Raw genomic sequence first — 22,540 nt, forward strand, 5'->3', positions numbered from 1 at the left:
TTATGAAATAATAATCTATCTGTGATGATTAAATAAATAAAATCATATTCATTTTAAATAAAATAATCATCAGCGCAATGAAATCAAAACATGAGGAGTGAGATATCTTAAATAAGATTTTAACCCGGACCTTCTGGGAGTACTTAGTATACCGATCTCTTCCACCGGCCATGTTTTCTCGAAACGAAAGTACACCTGCATTCAAAGGAAAACTCCTTCTGCTTTAATTCATTTGGTATACATGTAATCGATGTAATTATGTTTTAATGAATTATCTCATCGAAAGTTTCTAATTTAGGCACTACTGAAAACCCAGAACTTCAATAATATTTTAGGGTAAATCTGCCACGTTTTTCACCGACACCGCCCATAAAAGGGTTCTTGTTTTGATGCACTCCATAACGTAGTATGATGTTGAACAATCATTAACCAATGGGCCACTTCATTAAAATTAAAATTACACTCTGGTGTTTAGTAATGATAATTAAAAGCCTATTAAATCAATTCAATATGATTTTTTAATTATTTCACGATATTAAATAGTATGCACAGAAACTTTTCAAATGTAGGTCACGAAGGCATTTCTTTCACATAGGCCTAGATGTTTCGTATTTCACTTCTTTGTCTTTTTTAACAGTAGTAAAACTTTCAAATCCATGGTTTTTACCCTTAAATATGCGAGTCGAACACACCTTAGCTGTACCTGTAGGCAAACTGTTATTTTTAGCTACTAAATAACTAACGTTAAAGTTGCCTAACTCTGTGCCTTTATTTAGACCGAGACTTGATTATATCATTTTCTAATTAGAAATGTAAATGCGTTTAAAGAAAACATTTTGTGACATAGCAGAATCCTTCATTATGTTCTCTTTCGCTTCGCTCAGCCGAACATAAATTATTTCAAGTTCATAATCATATAAATAAACGAAACAAACGCATAATGAAGGAGGTGACAACATTAGCCAAATTTATTATCGTTTTTATATACAAGTAAATTTGGTTTCATCCATGGAACAGCTACCCCCGAATATAAAGTATCCACCGCAAAAAGTACTGCATCCTTAAAAGATATTCTTGCCGAAACCAGGACATCGAGATCAGCTAACTTTTAAAAAACGAGAAAAAAGAATAACATCAGCAATTTTGCGACAAAGTGGTCGTAGCTAGGTTGTCGAATGGCAATAGAGCCTGGGTCCTAGGTTTAAATACCACAAGAACCGAATAACTCCTTACAAGAAAATAGTTCCCAGCTATAATATTAACTCCTAAGGTAACCGTTACTTATATGAAAACGCGATACAAGTTGAACACCGAATAGTCAAGACAGCCTGAGCGCGGCACCCAAACCCAAAGGCACCGGGATCGAACCTCAAATGTACAAACCAATTTTTAAAAATTTTATATGGAGACGAAAAGAAATATATCTTCTATATGTAATTCCTGCATTCATATTTAGTTTTTTTTCTAGCATCCAAGTACAGTCATGGCTTCCACTCAAGGACAAGACGTCGTTCTCTGTCATTTGTGTCCCAATCCTGTAGAACACCACTGTAACCTTTGTCTTGTTGACCTTTGCTCTCCCTGCACTCTTTAGCACTTGGCAGACAAACAAGCAGACATGAAATTGTGGAGTTTATCAACAGAAAAAAAGAACTCATTTTGCCTGAGTGCAACTTTCACCAGACAAAACGATGTGAAATGTACTGCAGAGATTGCAAACAACCAACGTGTGTATTATGCGTAACAACTACTCACAAAAAGCAGGAAATGGACAATATTTTGGAAATCCTCCAGAATGCTAAACAGCAAGTCACATCTGATTTGAAGGAACTTGAAAACGTCATTGCTCCAAAGTACAAATATATTTCTGCATTTGTAACATCTTCAGTGTTTGATGAAACTCTCTCTGCTATTCAAGACCAGGAAGACGAACTATGCAGATTCGTGCGAGATATTGGTAGTAAAATGCGAGACAAAGTTTTGAAACTTAAAGGAGAATCTGAAACTGCGAACAAAGAAAAACAATCTCTGGCAGCAAAATCTGAAATTGAATTGAATGGAATAATTCAAAACAACAAAAGCGTTCTTGAATCTGCTGATACCAAAGGTATTATGAGCTACGAGTCACAAAATATGAAGTTTAGATTTGGTCTTAAAGAAATGGGACTGTCTTTTCCAAATTTTCAACCTGCTTTGATTAATGAAGACCAGCTTCAAAATGTTTTTGGAAAATTTGAATTGCAAAGAATCTATGCATCAAATACTGCACCAAATCCACAAAAAATGATGAAAACTCCTGTTATTTTGAACACCATTCAAAGTCCATTAGAGGACAATTCACGTCTTTGGAAAGTTTCATGTGAGGGGGCTGAAAATGTATGGACCAGTGGAAATGACAGCCAACTTTATCAAATAAACAGGAGTGGAGCTGTTCTGAAAAATATAAAAACCGCTAATAATGTCCTTGCATTATCCATTGACTCAGATCAAAACGTAGTGTTCATAGTTTCGTGGCCTGACACAAAAGTCTACAAGTATGAAAGTAATACAAACACAGTCAATACACTATTGGAGCTTTCTGACTGGTGCCCGAGAGGACTCTGTTATACGATGAATGATGACCTTTTAGTGAGCATGCGCTCTTTGGATGAAAAACAAAGTAAAATTGTGAGCTATTCCATGACCAGAGAAACTCAAAATGACATATTAGGAGGTTCCCTTTTCTCGGTCAACAGTAGACAAGTATTAAGGCCAAGTGAAAATGGTAATGGAGATATATGTGTAGCAGACTTCAGGCAAAGCTATCATCGCGATGTATGCTTTTGGAGAAATGCGATTTAAGTACACAGGCAACAGGGCGACCTACAAGAAAAAAAACCTCTTTTGTACCTTATGACATAGTTAATGATGGAAATTATAACATACTTATTGGCGACGATTCAAACAAGATTGTCCATATCATAGACTGTGACGGTACCTTTATCCGTTATATTAAGTATCCGTGTACTGGAGGCATCAGTATTGATACTGACCACAATCTGGTTGCTGGAGAATTTTCTACCGGGAAAATTCGAACCATTAAATACCTCGAGTAAACCCTTCAATGTAGATTCACAAACTTAGTATTTGGACACTAGTATTTGATCTTTCATATAGCATCAAATATTTTTCATTAGTGACATGATTAAATTGCAGAGCGGCATACATTTTTTTCTTGGACAAAATTGTTATTGATTTTTAATTTTTTTTTCCAGGTTTATCATTTTATATTTACATCTACCGAGTATGATTCCCTTCATTTCTTACGGAAACTTATAGTTAATTTTAAAAATCTATTGACCCCTTTTATCGATTTGTCGAAACCTACGGGACTGAAACTGACAGGATATCTATAGTCTGTCCCAAGATATCTTGGATTCGCATTTTGCTTAATTGCTTGATATTTATAAATACCTCAGGGTTCAAACGATGTTCATTCAAAAGTATAAAAATTTCCCAAGATTTCTCAGTCGAAACGCCCCTGTTAGCTTATCAGGTTTCAAGACAATGCTTAAAAATGTGATGTCTACGGAGATTTTGTATTGCAGTAAGCCCGGATGATAACGTTGAAAAATTGCGCGATGTATTCCGAGTGTATACCGAATGGAGAAAATATGTAAACATTCTCCATTATAAATCTCCGTAAGGAATCTGTTTTCGTTCCTGTGAATTTTTCTGAGTGACAGTTGAAAATGTGTCAATGAAATTAACTTGGAAATTATCCCTTTCAACTATTTCAAATGTAAATTCCTTCACAGGTATGTGTATTTTTTTTAAAAATCGTCCAAATGTGCTGCATAAATATCTTGGGACAGACTATACACACCCTATAAACCTACAGCAACCTAGGAAAATTTACGGACTGCACGAAATAATCATGATGATGTCATACTCAAATTTCCTATTGGAGACAATTTGGCTGTTTTATTTTAGCTAACGTAATGATTTATATTTACAACTGCAATTTAGTGCATTTTACTTAAGAATATAAACAATAAAATGCTTTCTTTGATGATTTGTGCGGGTTATGGAGGTAGCGTTATGTATTTTTTCCCGCAATGTCGCCACCTTCATATCCCGCATGAATTATCAATGAAAGCATTTTATTGTTTGAATAATATGCTGGTCTAAGACAAATTCTAACCAAGTACCCATTCTCGCCACCACTTAATATTGCATATTAATAAGTTGTGACGTTACATTGCAGCGGCGAGAACTGGTCCTTTGCCAGAATGATAAATACTTACTAGTATATAAAATATATAGAGAATAATACATACCCTTTTCCATATCACAGCCAGTATCGGCTGTGATATGGAAAAGGGTATTTATTATTATATTTGTTACGTACTTAGTAACAACATTTTTAAAAAGCATCAACTTGAAAAAATTGATTTTGAATATTATTTGAAAGTAGTCTGTACATGTATTAAATATAAAAATGAGATGTTATTGTTTAACCAAACATGTAGCTACAGAACCGGAATTTCCCCGTGTGTTAAAATTAACTGGTCCAAAACTGAAGTTTTTTAACTGCATATAAAAATGTCGACAGTAAGATGGTAAAAACTGTTTTATCCGCGACCACATGTGTTTTGGACAATTGTTACACTGATCGATTGCTTCTTCAACAAAATCCCGTTTCGCTTCTCTGATCTTGAGGGTGACACGATTTCTGATGGCTTTGTAAAGTTTTCAGTCGTCCGCTGATTTGGATCTTAAGGCTCTTTCTTGTTGATATTTTCGATTGTGAATTTCATTCAAAATTTCATCAGTTATCCACTCCTTTGAATTGACATTTATTCTCCGTTCTTTAAAGGGTAGATTTTGTTATAAAATCGTTCCACATTTGATTTACGTCCCTCAATTTCTTACTTTCACTCCACTCTACCGCGCGGAATTGGTCCTCATCTAAATTCCGGAAACTTCAAAATGTTGAAGTAAAAGTTAAGCTGTTATTTCCAACTTAATTTTTTTCCTTCTTCATTTACATGTACCAGCTTGTCCTTCGAAGGTTCATGCATTAATATGTTAATATATTAACTTTGGTTGTAACGCGCTTTTTGACTAGCGAACCCAATTAATATATATTGTAATATATTACATGCATGCGTCGCAATACGACGCGCATGGAATACCTATCAATGAGCTTGACGCTAAATTAAAGTTTTGAGCAGATTCGAATCATTTCTAAAACTATGCCTCATATTTTACAATCAATAGAGAACAAATTAAATAATTGAAAATAAATTTAATTTTCACCTATGATATACTCGTTTAAACTGTCCCAAATTATATAAAAGTACATTAGTATAATAGCGAGCGAAGCGAGCTCTTCCGGAAAGGCGTGTGTGAATAGAAAATTCGGACTAGTTGCACATTAATTCAACGGATTTTTATTGGCGTCAGTTACTTAGACCAGTAATGTCCGTTTTTATCGGACCAGCAGTTCCCTGAAAAAAATAGTTTCCCATTCCACACTCTCACAAGAACAAGATAAAAGACTATGTACATATGTACAAGTTTAAGGTAAATGAATAGAACTCATTAAATTTTTTTATTAAAGAATAATTTAAATATTTTTCCAAACTTGGCTGCCATGGAAACCAAACTGACATTTAATTTATGTCGCCAGTAAAACACATTGGTCATAATAATACTGAATCAAAATTTCATATACTTTTTAGTGTGTTTCTTATGTAGACACCCAGGAGAAGTCCTTATGCTAACAATTAACCACTAATTAGTAAACATCCTTTTATACATTTCAACCATAGTATAACATAAAGTAAACACTTCAACTTCGCCTTCTTGCACCAAGGAAAAAAATATGAAATGCTATTTGTCGTATTTCTAAAAATAAGGTCAGACAAAATACATTCATTTGATACGGTCTTTTCATAAGCTAAATACTACCAGTATATTATTCAATCAAGAACCCATGTTTTTTTTAAAATTTGACAATACTTTCTGTGCTGAATATTTATAACAGCTAGTGGGCAAAAACCCTCCAGAAAAACTCGTTTTACACTGTGCATAATTTGTTTGATAATTCTCCTGACTAGAGTTGCAGGGGTCCCGGGTTCGATTCCCGGTCCAGCCATATGTTTTCATTGTATTTAAATACTCATTCCTCCTTTCCTACTACATTATAAAAATATAAGTTTGGTACAATATCCGTTTCATGAAAAACATATTTTGATTTCAATATAATTATGTGTTTGAACTTATAATAGCAATACATTTCAGGTCAGCCTCAACTTATTTTTTAAATTATACTATTTAATACTTTAATAATATTTTAACCCGGACCTGCTGGGAGTACTAAGTATATCGATCTCGTCCACCGGCCATGTTTTCTTCAGGTTACTCAAAACGAAAGTACACCTGCATTGAAAGGAAAAACCCTTTTGCTTTAATTCATTTGGTATAATCGATGTAAGTATGTTTTTTAATGAATTAACGCATTGCAAAGTTTCAAATTTTAGCACTACTGAAAACCCAGAACTTCTAAAATATTTTAGGGTAAATCTGCCACGTTTTTCACCGATGCCGACCATAAATATGTAATAGTAATGGGTTCTTGTTTTGATGCACTCCATAACGTAGTATGATGTTGAACAATCATTAATCAATGGGCCACTTCATTAAAAAGTAAAATTACACTCTGGTGTTTAGTAATGATAATTAAAAGCCTATTAAATCAATTCAATATAATTTTTAATTATTTCATGATATTAAATGGTATGCACAGAAACTTTTCAAATGTAGGTCACGAAGGCATTTCCTTCACGTAGGCTTAGTAGATGTTTCGTATTTCATTTCTTTGTCTTTTTTAACAGTAATAAAACTTTCAAATCCATGGTTTTTACCCCTAAATATGCGAGTCGAACACACCTTAGCTGTACCTGTAGGCAAACTGTTATTTTTAGCTACTAAATAAGTAACGTTAAAGTTGCCTAACTCTGTGCCTTTATTCAGACCGAGACTTGATTATATCATTTCCTAATTTGAAATGTAAATGTGTTTAGAGAAAACGTTTTTTGACATAGCAGAATCCTTCACTTTTAAATATTAATTCCTGCGTTATTCATGTTCATATATAAGAGGGTTTTTTTTCAGCATTAAAGCAAAACAATGGCTACCACACAAGGACAGGACGTCGTCCTCTGTCAACTTTGTACCAATCCTGTAGAACACCATTGTAACCTTTGTCTTGTTGACCTTTGCTCTCCCTGCACTCTTAAGCATTTGGCAGACAAAACAAACAGACATGAAATCGTCGAGTACATCAACAGAAAAAAACCCATTTTGCCCGAGTGCAACTTTCACCAGACAAAACGATGTGAAATGTACTGCAGAGATTGCAACGAACCAACATGTGTATTATGCGTAACAACTACTCACAAAAAGCACGAAATGGCCAATATTTTGGAAATCCTCCAGAATGCTAAACAGCAAGTCACATCTGATTTGAAGGAACTTGAAAACGTCATTGCTCCAAAGTACAAATATATTAATGCATTTGTAACATTTTCAGTGTTTGATGAAACTCTCTCTGCCATTCAAGACCAGGAAGATGAACTATGCAGATCCGTGCGAGATATTGGTAGTAAAATGCGAGACAAAGTTTCGAAACTTAAAGAAGAATCTGAAATTGCAAACAAAGAAAAACAATCTCTGGCAGCAAAATCTGAAGTGGAATTGAATGGAATAATTCAAAACAGCAAAAGCGTTCTTGAATCTGCTGATACCAAAGGCATTTTTAGTTATGAGTCACAAAATATGAAGTTTAGGTATGGTCTCAAAGAAATGGGACTGTCTTTTCCAAAATTTCAACCTGGTTTTATTAATGAAGACGAGCTTCAAAATGTATTTGGAAAATTTGACTTGCAAAGAATTTATGCATCAAATACTGCACCAAATCCACAAAAATTGATGAAAACTCCTGTTATTCTAAATACTATTCAAAGTCCATTCGAGGACAGTTCACGTCTTTGGAATATTTCATGTGAGGGGGCTGAAAATGTATGGACCAGTGGGAATGACAGCCAACTTTATCAAATAAACAGGAGTGGAGCTGTTCTGAAAAATATAAAAGCCGCAAATAATGTCCTTGCATTATCCATTGACTCGGATCAAAACGTGGTGTTCATAGTGTCGTGGCCTGACACAAAAGTCTACAAGTATGAAAGTAACACAGTCAAAACACTGTTGGAGCTTTCTGACTGGTGTCCGAGAGGACTCTGTTCTACGATGAATGGTGACCTTTTAGTAAGCATGCGCTCTTTGGATGAAAAACAAAGTAAAATTGTGAGCTATTCCATGACCAGAGAAACTCAAAATGACATATTAGGAGGTTCCCTTTTTTCCGTGGACAGTAAGAAATCATTAAGGCTAAGTGAGAATGGTAATGGAGATATATGTGTAGCTGACTATACTGGCAAGGCTGTCCTCGTGGTACATGCTTTTGGAGAATTGCGATTTAAGTACACAGGCAATAGGGCGACCTACAAGAAAAGAACCTCTTTTGAACCTTATGACATAGTTAATGATGGAAATTTCAACATGCTCATTGGTGACGAATCAAACAAGGGTGTCCATATCATAGACTGTGACGGTACTTTTATCCGTTATATCGAACATTCATGTACTGGAGGCATCAGTATTGATACTGACCACAATCTGGTTGCTGGAGAATGTTCTACCGGGAAAATTCGAATTATTAAATACTTCGAGTAAACCCTTCAATGTAGATTCACAAACTTAGTATTTGGACACTAGTATTTGATCTTTCATATAGCATCAAATATTTTTCATTAGTGACATGATTAAATTGCAGAGCGGCATACTTTTTTTTCTTGGACAAAATTGCTATTGATTTTTAATTTTTTTTTTCCAGGTTTATCATTTTATATTTACATCTACCGAGTATGATTCCCTTCATTTCTTAGTTAACTCAAAGCTTTATAGAAACAGACAGAATGAAATCTATTGACCCTTTTATCGATTTGTCGAAACATACGGGACTGAAACTGACAGTATATCTATAGTCTGTCCCAAGATATCTTGGATTCGCATTTTGCTTAATTGCTTGATATGATATTTATAAATACCTCAGGGTTCAAACGATGTTCATTCAAAAGTATAAAAATTTCCCAAGATTTCTCAGTCGAAACGCCCCTGTTAGCTTATCAGGTTTCAAGACAATGCTTAAAAATGTGATGTCTACGGAGATTTTGTATTGCAGCAAGCCCGGATGATAACGTTGAAAAATTGCGCGATGTATTCCGAGTGTATATCGAATGGAGAAAATATGTAAACATTCCCCATTATAAATCTCCGTAAGGAATCTGTTTTCGTTCCTGTGAATTTTTCTGAGTGACAGTTGAAAATGTGTCAATGAAATTATCTTGGAAATTATCCCTTTCAACTACATGTATTTCAAATGTAAATTCCTTCACAGGTATGTGTATTTTTTTTTAAAAATTGTCCAAATGTGCTGCATTGATATCTTGGGACAGACTATACACGCCCTATTTATCGATTTTGTTTTCTGCTAAATGTTTTTTGGCAGTAGTCTAATATTAAAAGTTAGGATTTTATATTTAAGTCTACGTAATTTTGCATATTTTCCGTTGGTTTTACCTAACTTAGTCATTAAAATAATCTTATGGCACAAATAATAAAAATATTGAAAATAACTTAAAAACGATAAAAGACATCGTATCTCAAAATTTTGATCATTGACCTCATATAAATTTTATGCCAACAGAATAAGGTCAATATAAGTAGTTCAATATCATAAATGTTTTCGTATTATCATCATTCAATTGTTTGTAAAATTGAATCAAAAATGGGTAGAGATTTGAAAATTCATAGAGGAAATTCGAACTGAATTATTTTTTAAAATTGATGCTGAAATCTTAATGTTGTGTACTTATTTAGTGCCACTACCATTCATAAACTATATCTTATTTTTTAAAGTGTTTAATTATTTGTAATATTTTTATAATTAAGAAAATCTCAATCGTAGTGTTAAATTTTACGGGATTTTTCTTGATTTTTCAATAAATATTCAATGGCCATTAACTCAAAAAGTAGGTCATTGACCTACTTTTCTGAAAGTGAAAAATAACAATACAAGCAAAGGTCTATAACACACAATAGATGGTTTTTCATTATCATAAGTGGATTTTTTTTTCATTCTGAGTAAACGTCATCCTTAAGAAAGAATATAAACAATAAAATGCTTTCTTTGATGATTTGTGCGGGTTATGGAGGTAGCGTTATGTATTTTTTCCCGCAATGTCGCCACCTTCATATCCCGCATGAATTATCAATGAAAGCATTTTATTGTTTGAATAATATGCTGGTCTAAGACAAATTCTAACCAAGTACCCATTCTCGCCACCACTTAATATTGCATATTAAGTTGTGACGTTACATTGCAGCGGCGAGAACTGGTCCTTTGCCAGAATGATAAATACTTACTAGTATATAAAATATATAGAGAATAATAGATACCCTTTTCCATATCACAGCCAGTATCAGCCCGAGACTCCAATATCAGCCCAAGAGACGAAGGCCCGGGTGATGATATTGGTCGAGGGCTGATACCGCTGTGATATGGAAAAGGGTATTTATTATTATATTTGTTACATACTTAGTAATAACATGTTTAAAAAGCATCAACTTAAAAAAATGAAAGTAGTCTGTACATGTAATAAATATAAAAATGAGATGTTATTGTTTTACCAAACGTGTAGCTACAGAACCGGAATTTCCCCGTGTGTCCAAAACTGAAGTTTTTCAACTGCATATAAAAATGTCGACAGTAAGATGGTAAAAACTGTTTTATCCGCGACCACATGTCTTTTGGACAATTGTTACACTGATCGATTGCTTCTTCAACAAAATCCTGTTTCGCTTCTCTGATCTTGAGGGTTACACGATTTCTGATGGTTTTGTAAAGTTTCCAGTCGTCCGCTGATTTGGATCTTAAGGCTCTTTCTTGTTGATATTTTCGATTGTGAATTTCATTCAAAATTTCATCAGTTATCCACTCCTTTGAATTGACATTTATTCTCCGTTCTTTAAAGTGTAGATTTTGTCATAAAATCGTTCCACATTAGATTTACGTCCCTCAATTTCTTAATTTCATTCCACTCTACCGCACGGAGATCTTTATGGAATTGAACCTCATCTAAATTCCGGAAACTTCGAAATTTTGAAGTAAAAGTTAAGCTGTTATTTCCAACTTAATTTTAATTTTTTACCGTCTTCATTTACATGTACTAGCTTGTCCTTTGAAGGTTCATGCTTTAATATGTTAAAAGATGAACTTTGGTTGTAACGCACTTTTTGACTAGCGAACCCAATTAATATATATTGTAATATATTACATGCATGCGTCGCAATATGACGCGCATGGAAAACCTATCAATCAGCTTGACGTTAAATTAAAGTTTTGAGCAGATTCGAATCATTTCTAAAACTATGCCTCATATTTTACAATCAATAGAGAACAAATTAAATATTGAAAATAAATTTAATTTCCACCTATGATATACTCGTTTAAACTGTCCCAAATTATATAAAAGTACATTAGTATAATAGCGAGCGAAGCGAGCTCTTCCGGAAAGGTGTGTGTGAATAGAAAATTCGGACTAGTTGCACATTAATTCAACGGATTTTTATTGGCGTCAGTTACTTAGACCAGTAATGTCCGTTTTAAACGGACCAGCAGTTCCCTGAAAAAATAGTTTCTCATTCCCCACTCTAAGATAAAAGACTATGTACATGCATTGTAAATATACTGCTGACACAACGTAATTCCATTACATAAGACTAACGGAGAAAAAAGAGATAATTCTCAAAATCAGGAAAATTCTAATCTGGGGTGAGGATTGCGGAGTGCGTAGTATGCCTTTAGCTCTTTAGCTTCTCAATGATACTTTTATTTTCACATCCATTTATGATGTTCCCAAAGGGGGAGGGGGGGGGGCTCCATTTTCCTTATATGATCAGCAATTTTTTCAATACGTAAATTAAAAAAAAATTATCATTTTTTTTAAAAGGGGGGAACTCTATTATAAGTCAGTTTTTTTATATGTAAGTTTAAGAAAAATGTCTGCTGCAAGAAAAGAAAAAATAAACTGCAATGAACATTATGTAAAAATCTTTATTATTAAACAACATTGTATTTGGGATAAAATCTACTTATAAATAGATAAAAATCGTTTTATTTTTTTTTATTTTTTTTTTTTTTTGCATTCAATTTCATTTACGTTACGTTGCTACTTTAATTTTTATTGATTTATCATAATTCATTATTTGATCACATGCTGCGCTCGCCCCAACGGTCGCACCGTAAATCATATTATAGATTGACTCATTAAATATAACTTTGCTTGCTATTAGTACCTTAAACTTAGTTTGAAACATGTTTAGTGGTTATGGTTGTAAATAGATCGCAACGCAAGGCAGAAAAAAGTGCTATAAATAGCATAGTTCTACGATCTCCGTCTGGATCGTGTCAGCCATGTTTTTTTTGTCTCTCAAAACGTAAATACAACATACAAACGATCGTTTTATACGGTATAATTTAAGAAATCGAGATTCATCAAAGTAAGTACATTTGTTATTAGTTTTTAATTAATTCAGATACATCGGTTGTACAAATGTATGTGGATACAATGATGATTACAGAATTTTTGGGGGTTTTTTTCTTCATATTTTGCAAATCTTGACTGATATCCTCTTGACTTGATATTTGGTTAGAAACACTCTTTTAAAATATATTTTTTAAAAACATTCTCCCATGGAACACAACTTCAACTACTGACTTTCAGAACACAAACAACTATACAGTTTGTGTCACAATTCTCTTTACTATGGAATGCTGATGTGTGTATCTATCATATACATTTATATTCCTTGGGTATGTATTATCAACACCAGCAACAAATGATTACAAAACAAGTTCAACTAAGTTAAGTTCGTGCATAATTTAAGAATAGATACATGTCTATTTAAAAAAAACCTGGTTAAACATCTGCAAATCAACAGAGCTAACGCTTTTATCAGCAATATGGATGCAAGATTGATTAACACCTACCACGTATGCATATAAATTTATGAGTTTGCAAACATAGCTTTGTTACGAGAAATACAATTAACTTGCGATAATAATCCATGCGTGTGTTGAGTAAAAAATTTTGGGGTCGGGGTTGGTGGGGGATGCATTGTAAAGTTTTATTAATGGTGGATAGTGTTTCATTAAAGGTAATTTCGAATGTAATTAATTTGTTAAGATAGCACTTGATTTCCCAAGATCTTATTGAAATAAACAATGAATATTTACATTTTCCAGTGTCTTTGCCTGTGATATCACTACGAATCGATTTTTGTACTATATAACCTATAACATCAAATGGCGTATAATTGGGGCGCCAGCTGTGTTTTACAGTACCGATCAGACCCAACTTAACACCAGAGTAAACCCTAAATAAACCCCGGGTTTACTTTCTGGGTTTATTTTGGGTTTACTCTGGGTTTACTTTTTGACATTTTGGGTCCACTCGGGGTTTACTTTGGGTTTACTCGAAAATTGCTTTTGGGGTTAACTGTACGCACTGAGGTGTGAAGCTGACCTGTATTTAGTCTTACCATCTAACTGCCTGTTATCCTTGCCCCTTGTATATTCCGAATACACATGTAGCGTCTGCTTTCATGGGTATACTTCTGATGGAGTTTACTCTCTGTGTCCACACCGGGTTTACTTTGGGTTTACTCTGGATCCACTCTAGTAAACCCGGAGTAAACCCAGAGTAATCCCAGAAAGTAAATCCAGGGTTAAGTTTGGGTTTACTTTCTGTTAGGTTGGGTCTGATCGGTAGTGTAATCGAACAATGGCTGAAAATAATATTAATATAAGTAATAAGGAATCATTCTTTGAATATTGTGAGGTGATAATTTCGATCGGGACGTGATCAAATCAATCATAAAGCCCTCCGGGCTTAATTGGATTTGACCAGGCCCGAACCGAAATTATCAATATGCTCAAAGAATGATTCCTTAAATAGTTACAAGTTTAATTGAAATAATTGAATAACTATGCGACACAGCATTTAATATTGTACCTTAATATGATTATTTTATATAATGCGTCATCTGATTGGTCTAGAAAGTTAGTGAAAGGGCAAACAAAACGTCGTGTTTTCCGAGGAATAAATATCGTGTCTCACCTCTTCGGAAGTCTCAGGATTTTTCATTCCAAATGTATGAAAAAGCCGATGTGAGCACACGATGCTGAAAAATATGATCAAATCATAGATTATCATTTAAATTCCTTTTATATCACAAAACCAATTTTATTACGTTTAATTCTAATCTATGAAAGTTATGATAGACATTCAGAATATACTCTAACAATAACTACGTAATTGCTTTTGACAAGTCGAAAAATTATTAGAAAGTAATGAATTTGGGGTAATCATATGTTCTTCGGTATAATAAAAATTTACTGCATGAATATTCGGATATGAACATTCATTCCCCAAGAAATATCATATTTCCCGCGGGCAGAGCCATCTTTTTTCTTAGGGGAATGAATAAATGTTCATATTTTCCTCACCATCATGCAATTAATGTATATTGTCACCATCATGAACTTTTTCTGAGACTTATGTTTTTGATTGATTTCAGCATCAATGTACAATCATGGCCTCTACCCAAGGACAAGACGCCATCTTCTGTCATTTGTGTACCAATCCTGTAGAACACCACTGTAACCTTTGTCGTGTTGATCTTTGCTCTCCCTGTACTCTTACCCACTTGGCGGACAAAACAAACAGACACGAAATTGTTGAGTTTATAAACAAAAAGAAAGGACATGTCTTACCTGAATGCAACTCCCACAAGAAAAACCGTTGCGAGTTGTTCTGCAGAGATTGTCATGAACCAATGTGTGTAATGTGTGTAACAACTACACACAAAAAGCACGACATTACTGACATTGAAGAAATTATCCAGAAAAGCAAAAAACAAATAATTGATGATCTTACAGGGCTGGAAAATGACATTGCTCCAGCATACAGAGGTGTTATGGCAGGTGTACCTTCCGCTGAATTTGATAAAGTTCTCTCTGCCATACAAGATCAAGAAGATGCAATCTGCAAGATTGTGCGTGACATAGGCATTCAAATGCGTGAAGAGGTTACCAAACAAAAGAACCAATCTAAGGAGAATACAGAAACAGAGTCGTTGGCAGCAAGAACTGAAAAGGAACTGAAAGGAATTATCTTAAATAACAGAAGCATTCTTAACACATCTGATGTCACAGCCATGATGAGTTATAAGTCAAAAAATGAAACATTTAGGAAAAGTTATAATGAATTAAGACTATTTTATCCGAATTTTGTACCTGGACTAATCAGAAAAGAACAAATTGTCAATATGTTTGGAGGATTTCAAATGAATAAAACCTCTAAACCACTCAGTCTTTTAAAAGCAAGCAATTGCCCTGCTTTTGGCTTTCAGTCAACAGATGGGTTCGGAACCCCAGGAAGTTCTCAATCTGTTAATTTTCGGACGTCTCGTAATGCAGGTTTTAACTGTGGGTGTACTCCTCAAAATGCGGGCTCTGCGTTTGGTGGAGGCTTTATGGGTTTCGGAAGTAAGCCTCGTAGTGTAGACCTTTTCGGAAGCAGCAGCACCTCAGGCACTGGTTTTTCGTTTGGGAGTAGTATGCCCTCTCATCAATCACCAAGTTTCTTCGGAAGTTCAAACAACCCTTCAGGTTTTACGTTCGGGAATGCAAATCATAAATAACAATAAAAAATCTTGAAAAATTAAGATAACTTATGTGAAGAATATAAAAACGCGATTGTATCTGTGGAGAAACTTTCACAGCATTACAACTTAATTGAAAAGATAAAAACAAGATGTCATTGCGTTTGAATAAAACCCCATTTTGATTTTATTAGGCGAAAACAGCTCTCCTTTACAAATTTAATTTAGAAACATTTCGTAAGGAGGAGCTTACATTATCATGTTGGTTATACCGACATTCACGACAGTGCTAACATTTACCTCTCTACATGTAGCTGCAGGTCTGTTGCTCCCGGTCTGAAAAAATTCGGGTGGACGAACATTTACCTTTACATGTTCTTCCCTAATAGATCTGCGTTCAAATAAAGGATCCATAAAAAGCTTTCATGCGCGGATCCAGAAAATTTTTCCAGGGGGGGGGGGTCCGAAGGATAATTGTGTTTGCCAGGGGGGGTCCGAGGCATATTTTCGCGATAATTTTACTATGTAAATTTAATAAATTTTCATTTTCCAGGGGGGGTCGGGACCCCCCCGACCCCCCCTCTAGATCCGCGCATGAGCTTAAAAATAAATTCATGCAGCTAAATTCTTGGTGTGGAATGTCAACTGCTAACAATAATTCACAATGAGATATTCTTTTAAAATGCTTTACTATAGACTGACATGTTTCCAAAATTCTTAGTTACTTTAATACATAATTTGCAAACATGTTGCTAGGTTTTGAAATATCTTATCCAATATAAATTTGTCCAAGAAAAATACATTATTTGGCTATGGCTGGTGTCGGGAATTTCAAGATTTTAAAAAGATTCTTTTGAAATAGATATCGATTCCAGTTTATCCATTCGTAAAGATTTTTTTAAATAAACCAGTATATTAATTTATGGACTTTACTGGGTCGATTTAATAGGTGTAGAATATTTTTGGTCAAAATTATATTATTTTTTATCAATCCTTCTTTGTCTAGATAATTATCAAAATTGTTGTATGCATTTAATTATCATTGTTAATGAAAATTATAGAAGATCCTAATGTAATATATATGTATGGTAAGCCTTGGACTTAGTACTGTCTGATCATGAATTATGTGACCCTTTATCACTTTATTTTTATGTGGTCTTATTACATGCAATCCTGTATGATACCATTTACTAGTATCCTTCAAGGGTTTTCTTTAGAAGCGAATTACATGTAGCATGTTTATTTACTTAAAAAGGCTGAAATGTTATTGCCATTTTAGAATTCATTAATTTCCTTGAAATGAATAGCTCTGTATAAAGATAAAGGAAATGTTCAAATTTTAAATTTAAGGTATTTGGATTTTTTCTTTACTAAACAATGGTGACCATGAATATATTTCAAATTATAAGGTAAATCTGATGGTCGTTTGTTGACCATCGAGCCTCAATATGATTTCTATGTCTATTCCTCTTGGGGATGAGTGATTTTTTAGAGTGGATATTCCAAAGAAAATTTGTAGAAAATTCCGTAGTAACAACGTCTCATTTAAATTTTCTAGAAGAAAAAAATCGCCTTTAATATATTCATGTACGTTGTAGTAACTGGATTTTGTGGAGAAATTAAATATAGTAAATGAGGAATGAATTGTGCTGATTTGTTACCGTAAACTATTTTACATTTTTATATCTGTTTGGAATTTGTATATTATTGTTAATTTTTTCTAATTTTATTGATATTTTTCATTTTATGTTTATTTCATTAAACAATATTTTATTATATTAATAGTAAATAAGATGCTAGATTTGTAAACCGAATTCTTGATTTTTATAAGATATTTCTAACCAATTACAAGTAGTGGAGCATGGCCATAATCAAATTTAGAACGAAAATAAAGTTTATCAGAAAAGCGATATCGTTATTCTTATCAGAAAGAAATCTCTGTGAAGTTTTTGCCAAAAACACAAATGGAAATTACATAATCATTATCAAATGCGTTTTTATCTACACTAAGGGGTTTATCTTGCCTTGTAGAACGATTACTATCTTGTTCTTGATTGTCGTAAAAATATTTACAAAGAATTGTCGATTTGAAATGTTTACACATCTCAAGAGCGAACACCTTGCCAAAACTGTTTGATAAAGGTTGGATTTGAAACACAGAAAGAAAAAAATGAAAAAAAAAAAAGTGTGTGGGCATTTCCATTGTATCAAAATGTTATGCAATTACGCATAAATCAATTTTTTAGTTAAGCGCACCAGACATTCTGTTTGAATCGGTTTCTTCAATTTTCAATGCTACCCTGCTTTAGTGCACTTTTGATTAAGATATATATAATTGTTTGCTGCCAAATTTTGACGTTTCTAAAGTGCATTTTGTTAAAAGAAAAAACCTAGCAGTCTTTTTTTTACTGTATAACATACTTATGTAAATCGTAGTTTGATATATCTCATTTTTTTCACCTGGACTGCATAGCTTTTATAAAAAGTTATGAACAGTTTGCATGAAAACTGTCATCTTAATAAGGGCTATGAACTCCATGCGTCCTGACACACAGTTTCAAAAGTTTATATGTTGTCGTATGATGTACACAGATATGAGAATCCCATTATTATTTGAGTAGCAAATTGGCTTCAAAGTAAAACCACGTTGTTAACCACTATTTGCAGAGGAGAAGCATGGAATACCTTGTGTTTAACTGGAAAACAGACAAGTTTTAGGGAAGAGGAGTGCCATTTAGCTTTAAAGTGTAAAACGAAGGTCTAGTTTAATATTATATCTATACTTAAATATTAGGGCATTTGCAAATAAACTACAAAATGCCTGCCACGTAGTACTTGCCTAGACCTTTGGTATTTCAACACATGCGTGATGATTTCCATAAGGAATAGTTGAATTTTAACTGATAAAATACTACTGCTAAATAAATCAAAAACCTACTTTCATTTTCGATTAACAAGCCTGAAATAGCAAAAAATAAGAGTAAGGTGGTGGACACGCTTTGGCAGATCAAAGTCAAGGATAGACTTGACAAATGTTGAATAAATAAAATGAGTCAACTCGTTCCTTAAGTGGGCGATTTTTAGTTTTGATACACATTCGCTTGCGAAGTATGACCTCTGGTGAAAGAATGGGATAGAACTTTCCAGAGAACGCGGATTGACTTATGAACGAAAAGTTTATGACGAGTTCATTATGCATCGCGGGCAGATACCAGATATCCGGAAAAGAAACCGAGGAATAACAAGAAGGTCTTCCGTTAAAAACAGAAGACCCTAATAAAATGTTACAATTAATGCGAATATAGTATTGATGGAAAGAACTTTTCAGAAAGGGGTGCCCAGAACGTTGACTAATTGACATCATGGCGAACAGTATAGGGCGAGTTAACGAGTTAACCATCGGGCAGATAATTTGAATCTAACAACTTTGGTTTACAATATGCATGCATATGGATACTAATGCATAAACTAGCGTGTTTTATGACAGGTTGTTTGTAGACATTAAACATTAATTTGTAAACAGTAATGAACAGATTATTGTATTCTACGTCCATAAGTTAAATGGGAATGCCCCCCCCTCCCTCCAGATTGTTTTTCATTTCAAAACAGTCTTTTATCTGAAATTCTTATTTGGGACGGTGAAACTAATTGTATTGAAAATTGACATAAACAAAACAAAATTAGAGAGAGACACACTAAATACCCATTCACTGGTTTGAAATAAATACAATAACAAATTTCATTTTTTTTTCAGTCAGCTGCAACAAACAGGATTAAGGCCATATATATATATATATATATATATATATATATATATATATATATATATATATATATATATATATATATTATCCATTTCAGTTTAGATTTTTTATCCCTGTCCGCTCCTCTAAATATCCAACAATGCAGTTAGTTTTTTATTTCAATTTTAAAGAATAAGATAAAGAAAAAATAGGACAAAGTACCGGGTATATACAAAAATGTAAAAAAAAAAATGATTCAACATAGTAAGTATTATATGACAAAAATGTGTTAATTCGTGCGCTTGCGCGGGGTTTCATGAAAAAATGACAATAACAAACCGTTAACCATCTAAAAAAATCCAGAAAACGAAATATGAATTCAAAGCAGAGCTACACGGACCTCCAAATAGATAGAGGTATGATCAGGTACCTATGAGGAGGGAGCATTTTCTACTGATCAGTCACAACCGCCGTGTGCTCTTTGTTGTAATCGGGAAAAAAATGGAAATTAGGTGATTAAATATGGTCTAACAATTGGTATGAAAAACGTCAGCAGCATGCGGCCCAGTGGAAGATTGTATTTGTTGACAAGGTTGTTGTGTCGACCATAGAACTTACGAAAAGATGACTTTAAAGGAGACTGTTGATAGTCCTGTTTTATCAACTTGTTTGTCAGTAGCTTGCTTCGCCTTAGAAACTGTTCATATAAAGAGCATGCCCTTAGGTATCGAATCAAGTGAGAGACAAAAAAAACCATATGCAGGTGATGAAGGTATATTGCTACATAAGTAAGGAAAGTTGACTATAGAAAAATTGAAGTCATCGTGTTTATCATAAAGTTTTGTTGGTTACCATCAATGTCCATTTCCATTAAAATATCCAAAAATAAAACAGATTCTGTGGTATCTTTTATTTCAAGTTCACCGGGATATATCGAGTCGACGGAAGTATGGAATTACCAATTGTTAATTGATAACACGTCGTCGATATACCAGAATATTGAGTTGAAGTGATTTATTGTTTTCACGTACAAGTATTTGAAAAAATTCTGCTTCATAACAATACAAAAATAGATCTACTAACAATGGGGCACAATTAGTAACCATGGAAATTCCAACAGATAGTTGGAAGACGTGATTTCCAAAAACTACATAGATGTTGTCTATCAGAAACTCAAGCATCTTTTTAATGTCAACTTAAGAGTACAGAGTACATGTAGTTTTTAAATATTAAAATGACAAATCAAAGGCATTTCTGTTATTTTTTTTTCATTACTGGAAAGGAACAGATAGGAGAAGTTTGTTTGTTCTTTTTTTTCAAATAAAGCTGCATGTATATGTAAAAGTTTTGTCATGATTGACAACAATTTGTGGGCTCGTAAAACTTATCAGACATTATAGCACGATGTCCTGATTTTCGTTTCCATCTCCTATATATATATATGCTTTGGATGAACTCGTCCATCAATGAATGAGGAGGGGGTCTATTCAATTGTTTGGCATTTGTTTAAACAAATAATAATATCTTAAACTTTAGATCGAATGTTTTAGAAAGAATCTATCGAATGAACTTACACACTAACTACTAACGTACATCTTTAATTTTAAGGCACGCAAGTTATAACCATTTCAAGATGAATGGATTCACCCAATCAATTGATTAAAAAATCGGGTCATATGAAACAAAACGATCCGCTTCGGCGATTTAGTCCTCCAGTGCATATTTCATGCAGTATATTTACTTAAATCTAAACTGATGACATTTTTTATAATGATAATTAAATAACTTTCATTCTACTAAAGTAGACAATAGGTAACAACTTGTTGTCACGACCCCACCCCCCTCCTTTTTTCCAATCCTTCAGACATGGCTATCTATTTTTAAATAATGATTATACACGTGCATGGTGAACCTCTTTTACTTGAAAAATCTTGATCACTTTCTTTTATTACGTCCCAGATAACTTTTATTAACTACAAATTTAATGTTGACACTCGCGAACCATAAACGAGTTCGCAAAATGGCCGCCGTTACGTCAAAACAATCGCTTATGTGAAAATATTGTTACGAGTTTTTTAGTAAATAAAATTAAAATCTCTTGCCTACCTTCACCAGGACTTTGTTCTATGTCCTTGAGAACGCAATACAGTCCGAATTCTCATCGGTAAACTCTAGTAAAGGCTGCAAATATACACCACAGGGAGCCTACTCCAAGTGTCAAGAACAACTTGTTTCAAGTCATCGGCAGTTCGGATTTCATTTACTCACCTTTGCACCAGAGCTTTCAGAACTTTCCACACATTTTCTATAACATTTAGATCGGGGCTTAGGGGAGGGGGGGGGGGGGTCTAAGGGAATTGTTTCTATACTGTTGTTTTGGGTCCATTGATTAGATATAAAGGACGGTTTGTTCCCGTTTTGCACACATTTGAAAATAAGGTATCGAAAAAATGTGTGCGAAACGGGAATTTGACCAGGTGAGATAATTGCTTAATTGCTATAGTCTATATCACAGTTCCTTTAACGGCAATTGACAATGAAATAAATAAAAGTATCTACTCGCAATGATATTTACATTTATTTTATGTTACAATATAACTTGCATAAAACACATTTACACAATAATTGACATCCATGTTCTGGAATTTAATTTCAAACATCGATTTGGTCACGAACAATTTCATTTATTTCCTTTAAACAAAACAGATTATTGCAAAAATATTGTGTATGTAGTTCTTTTGTACAACTTCCTGCCTTTAGGAAGTATATGTACAAGCTACAAGTTTGAAGAAAAACTTCCATATGTTTATAATATTTATTTATTGCTTTTGCTTACATATATGCAAAAAATGTGTCTAGTGAAAACGCTGTCAATATTTTTCATTTATACTGTGGTTTGAATAATCGAAGAAAATAGACAAACTGGATGATGGTATGATGATAAATCGGCAATTTTATAATGT

At 33.6% G+C, this 22,540-nt stretch overlaps 2 protein-coding genes across 3 annotated transcripts; both read left to right on the forward strand.

Annotated features, from left to right (window-relative positions):
- The first annotated feature begins 105 nt into the window (after positions 1–105).
- LOC117687435 (uncharacterized) lies at positions 106–8,888 on the forward strand. 2 transcript variants are annotated; one of them, XM_066067938.1, is made up of 2 exons: positions 106–252; positions 7,162–8,888. In XM_066067938.1, exon 2 carries the CDS (start codon positions 7,177–7,179, stop codon positions 8,779–8,781), a length of 1,605 nt encoding a protein of 534 aa, XP_065924010.1. In that variant the 5' UTR covers positions 106–252; positions 7,162–7,176; the 3' UTR covers positions 8,782–8,888. The 2 variants fall into 2 exon arrangements, with proteins under 2 accessions (XP_065924010.1, XP_065924005.1); XM_066067933.1 differs by lacking the exon at positions 106–252 and adding an exon at positions 6,341–6,477.
- Positions 8,889–12,542: 3,654 nt separating this feature from the next.
- LOC117687436 (tripartite motif-containing protein 66) lies at positions 12,543–16,186 on the forward strand. The gene is made up of 2 exons (XM_034463911.2): positions 12,543–12,669; positions 14,749–16,186. The coding sequence occupies exon 2, from the start codon at positions 14,764–14,766 to the stop codon at positions 15,871–15,873; it is 1,110 nt and encodes a 369-aa protein (XP_034319802.2). The 5' UTR covers positions 12,543–12,669; positions 14,749–14,763; the 3' UTR covers positions 15,874–16,186.
- Positions 16,187–22,540: the final 6,354 nt, after the last annotated feature.

Source organism: Magallana gigas, chromosome 1 (assembly GCF_963853765.1).
Source record: "Magallana gigas chromosome 1, xbMagGiga1.1, whole genome shotgun sequence".
Taxonomy (NCBI): domain Eukaryota; kingdom Metazoa; phylum Mollusca; class Bivalvia; order Ostreida; family Ostreidae; genus Magallana; species Magallana gigas.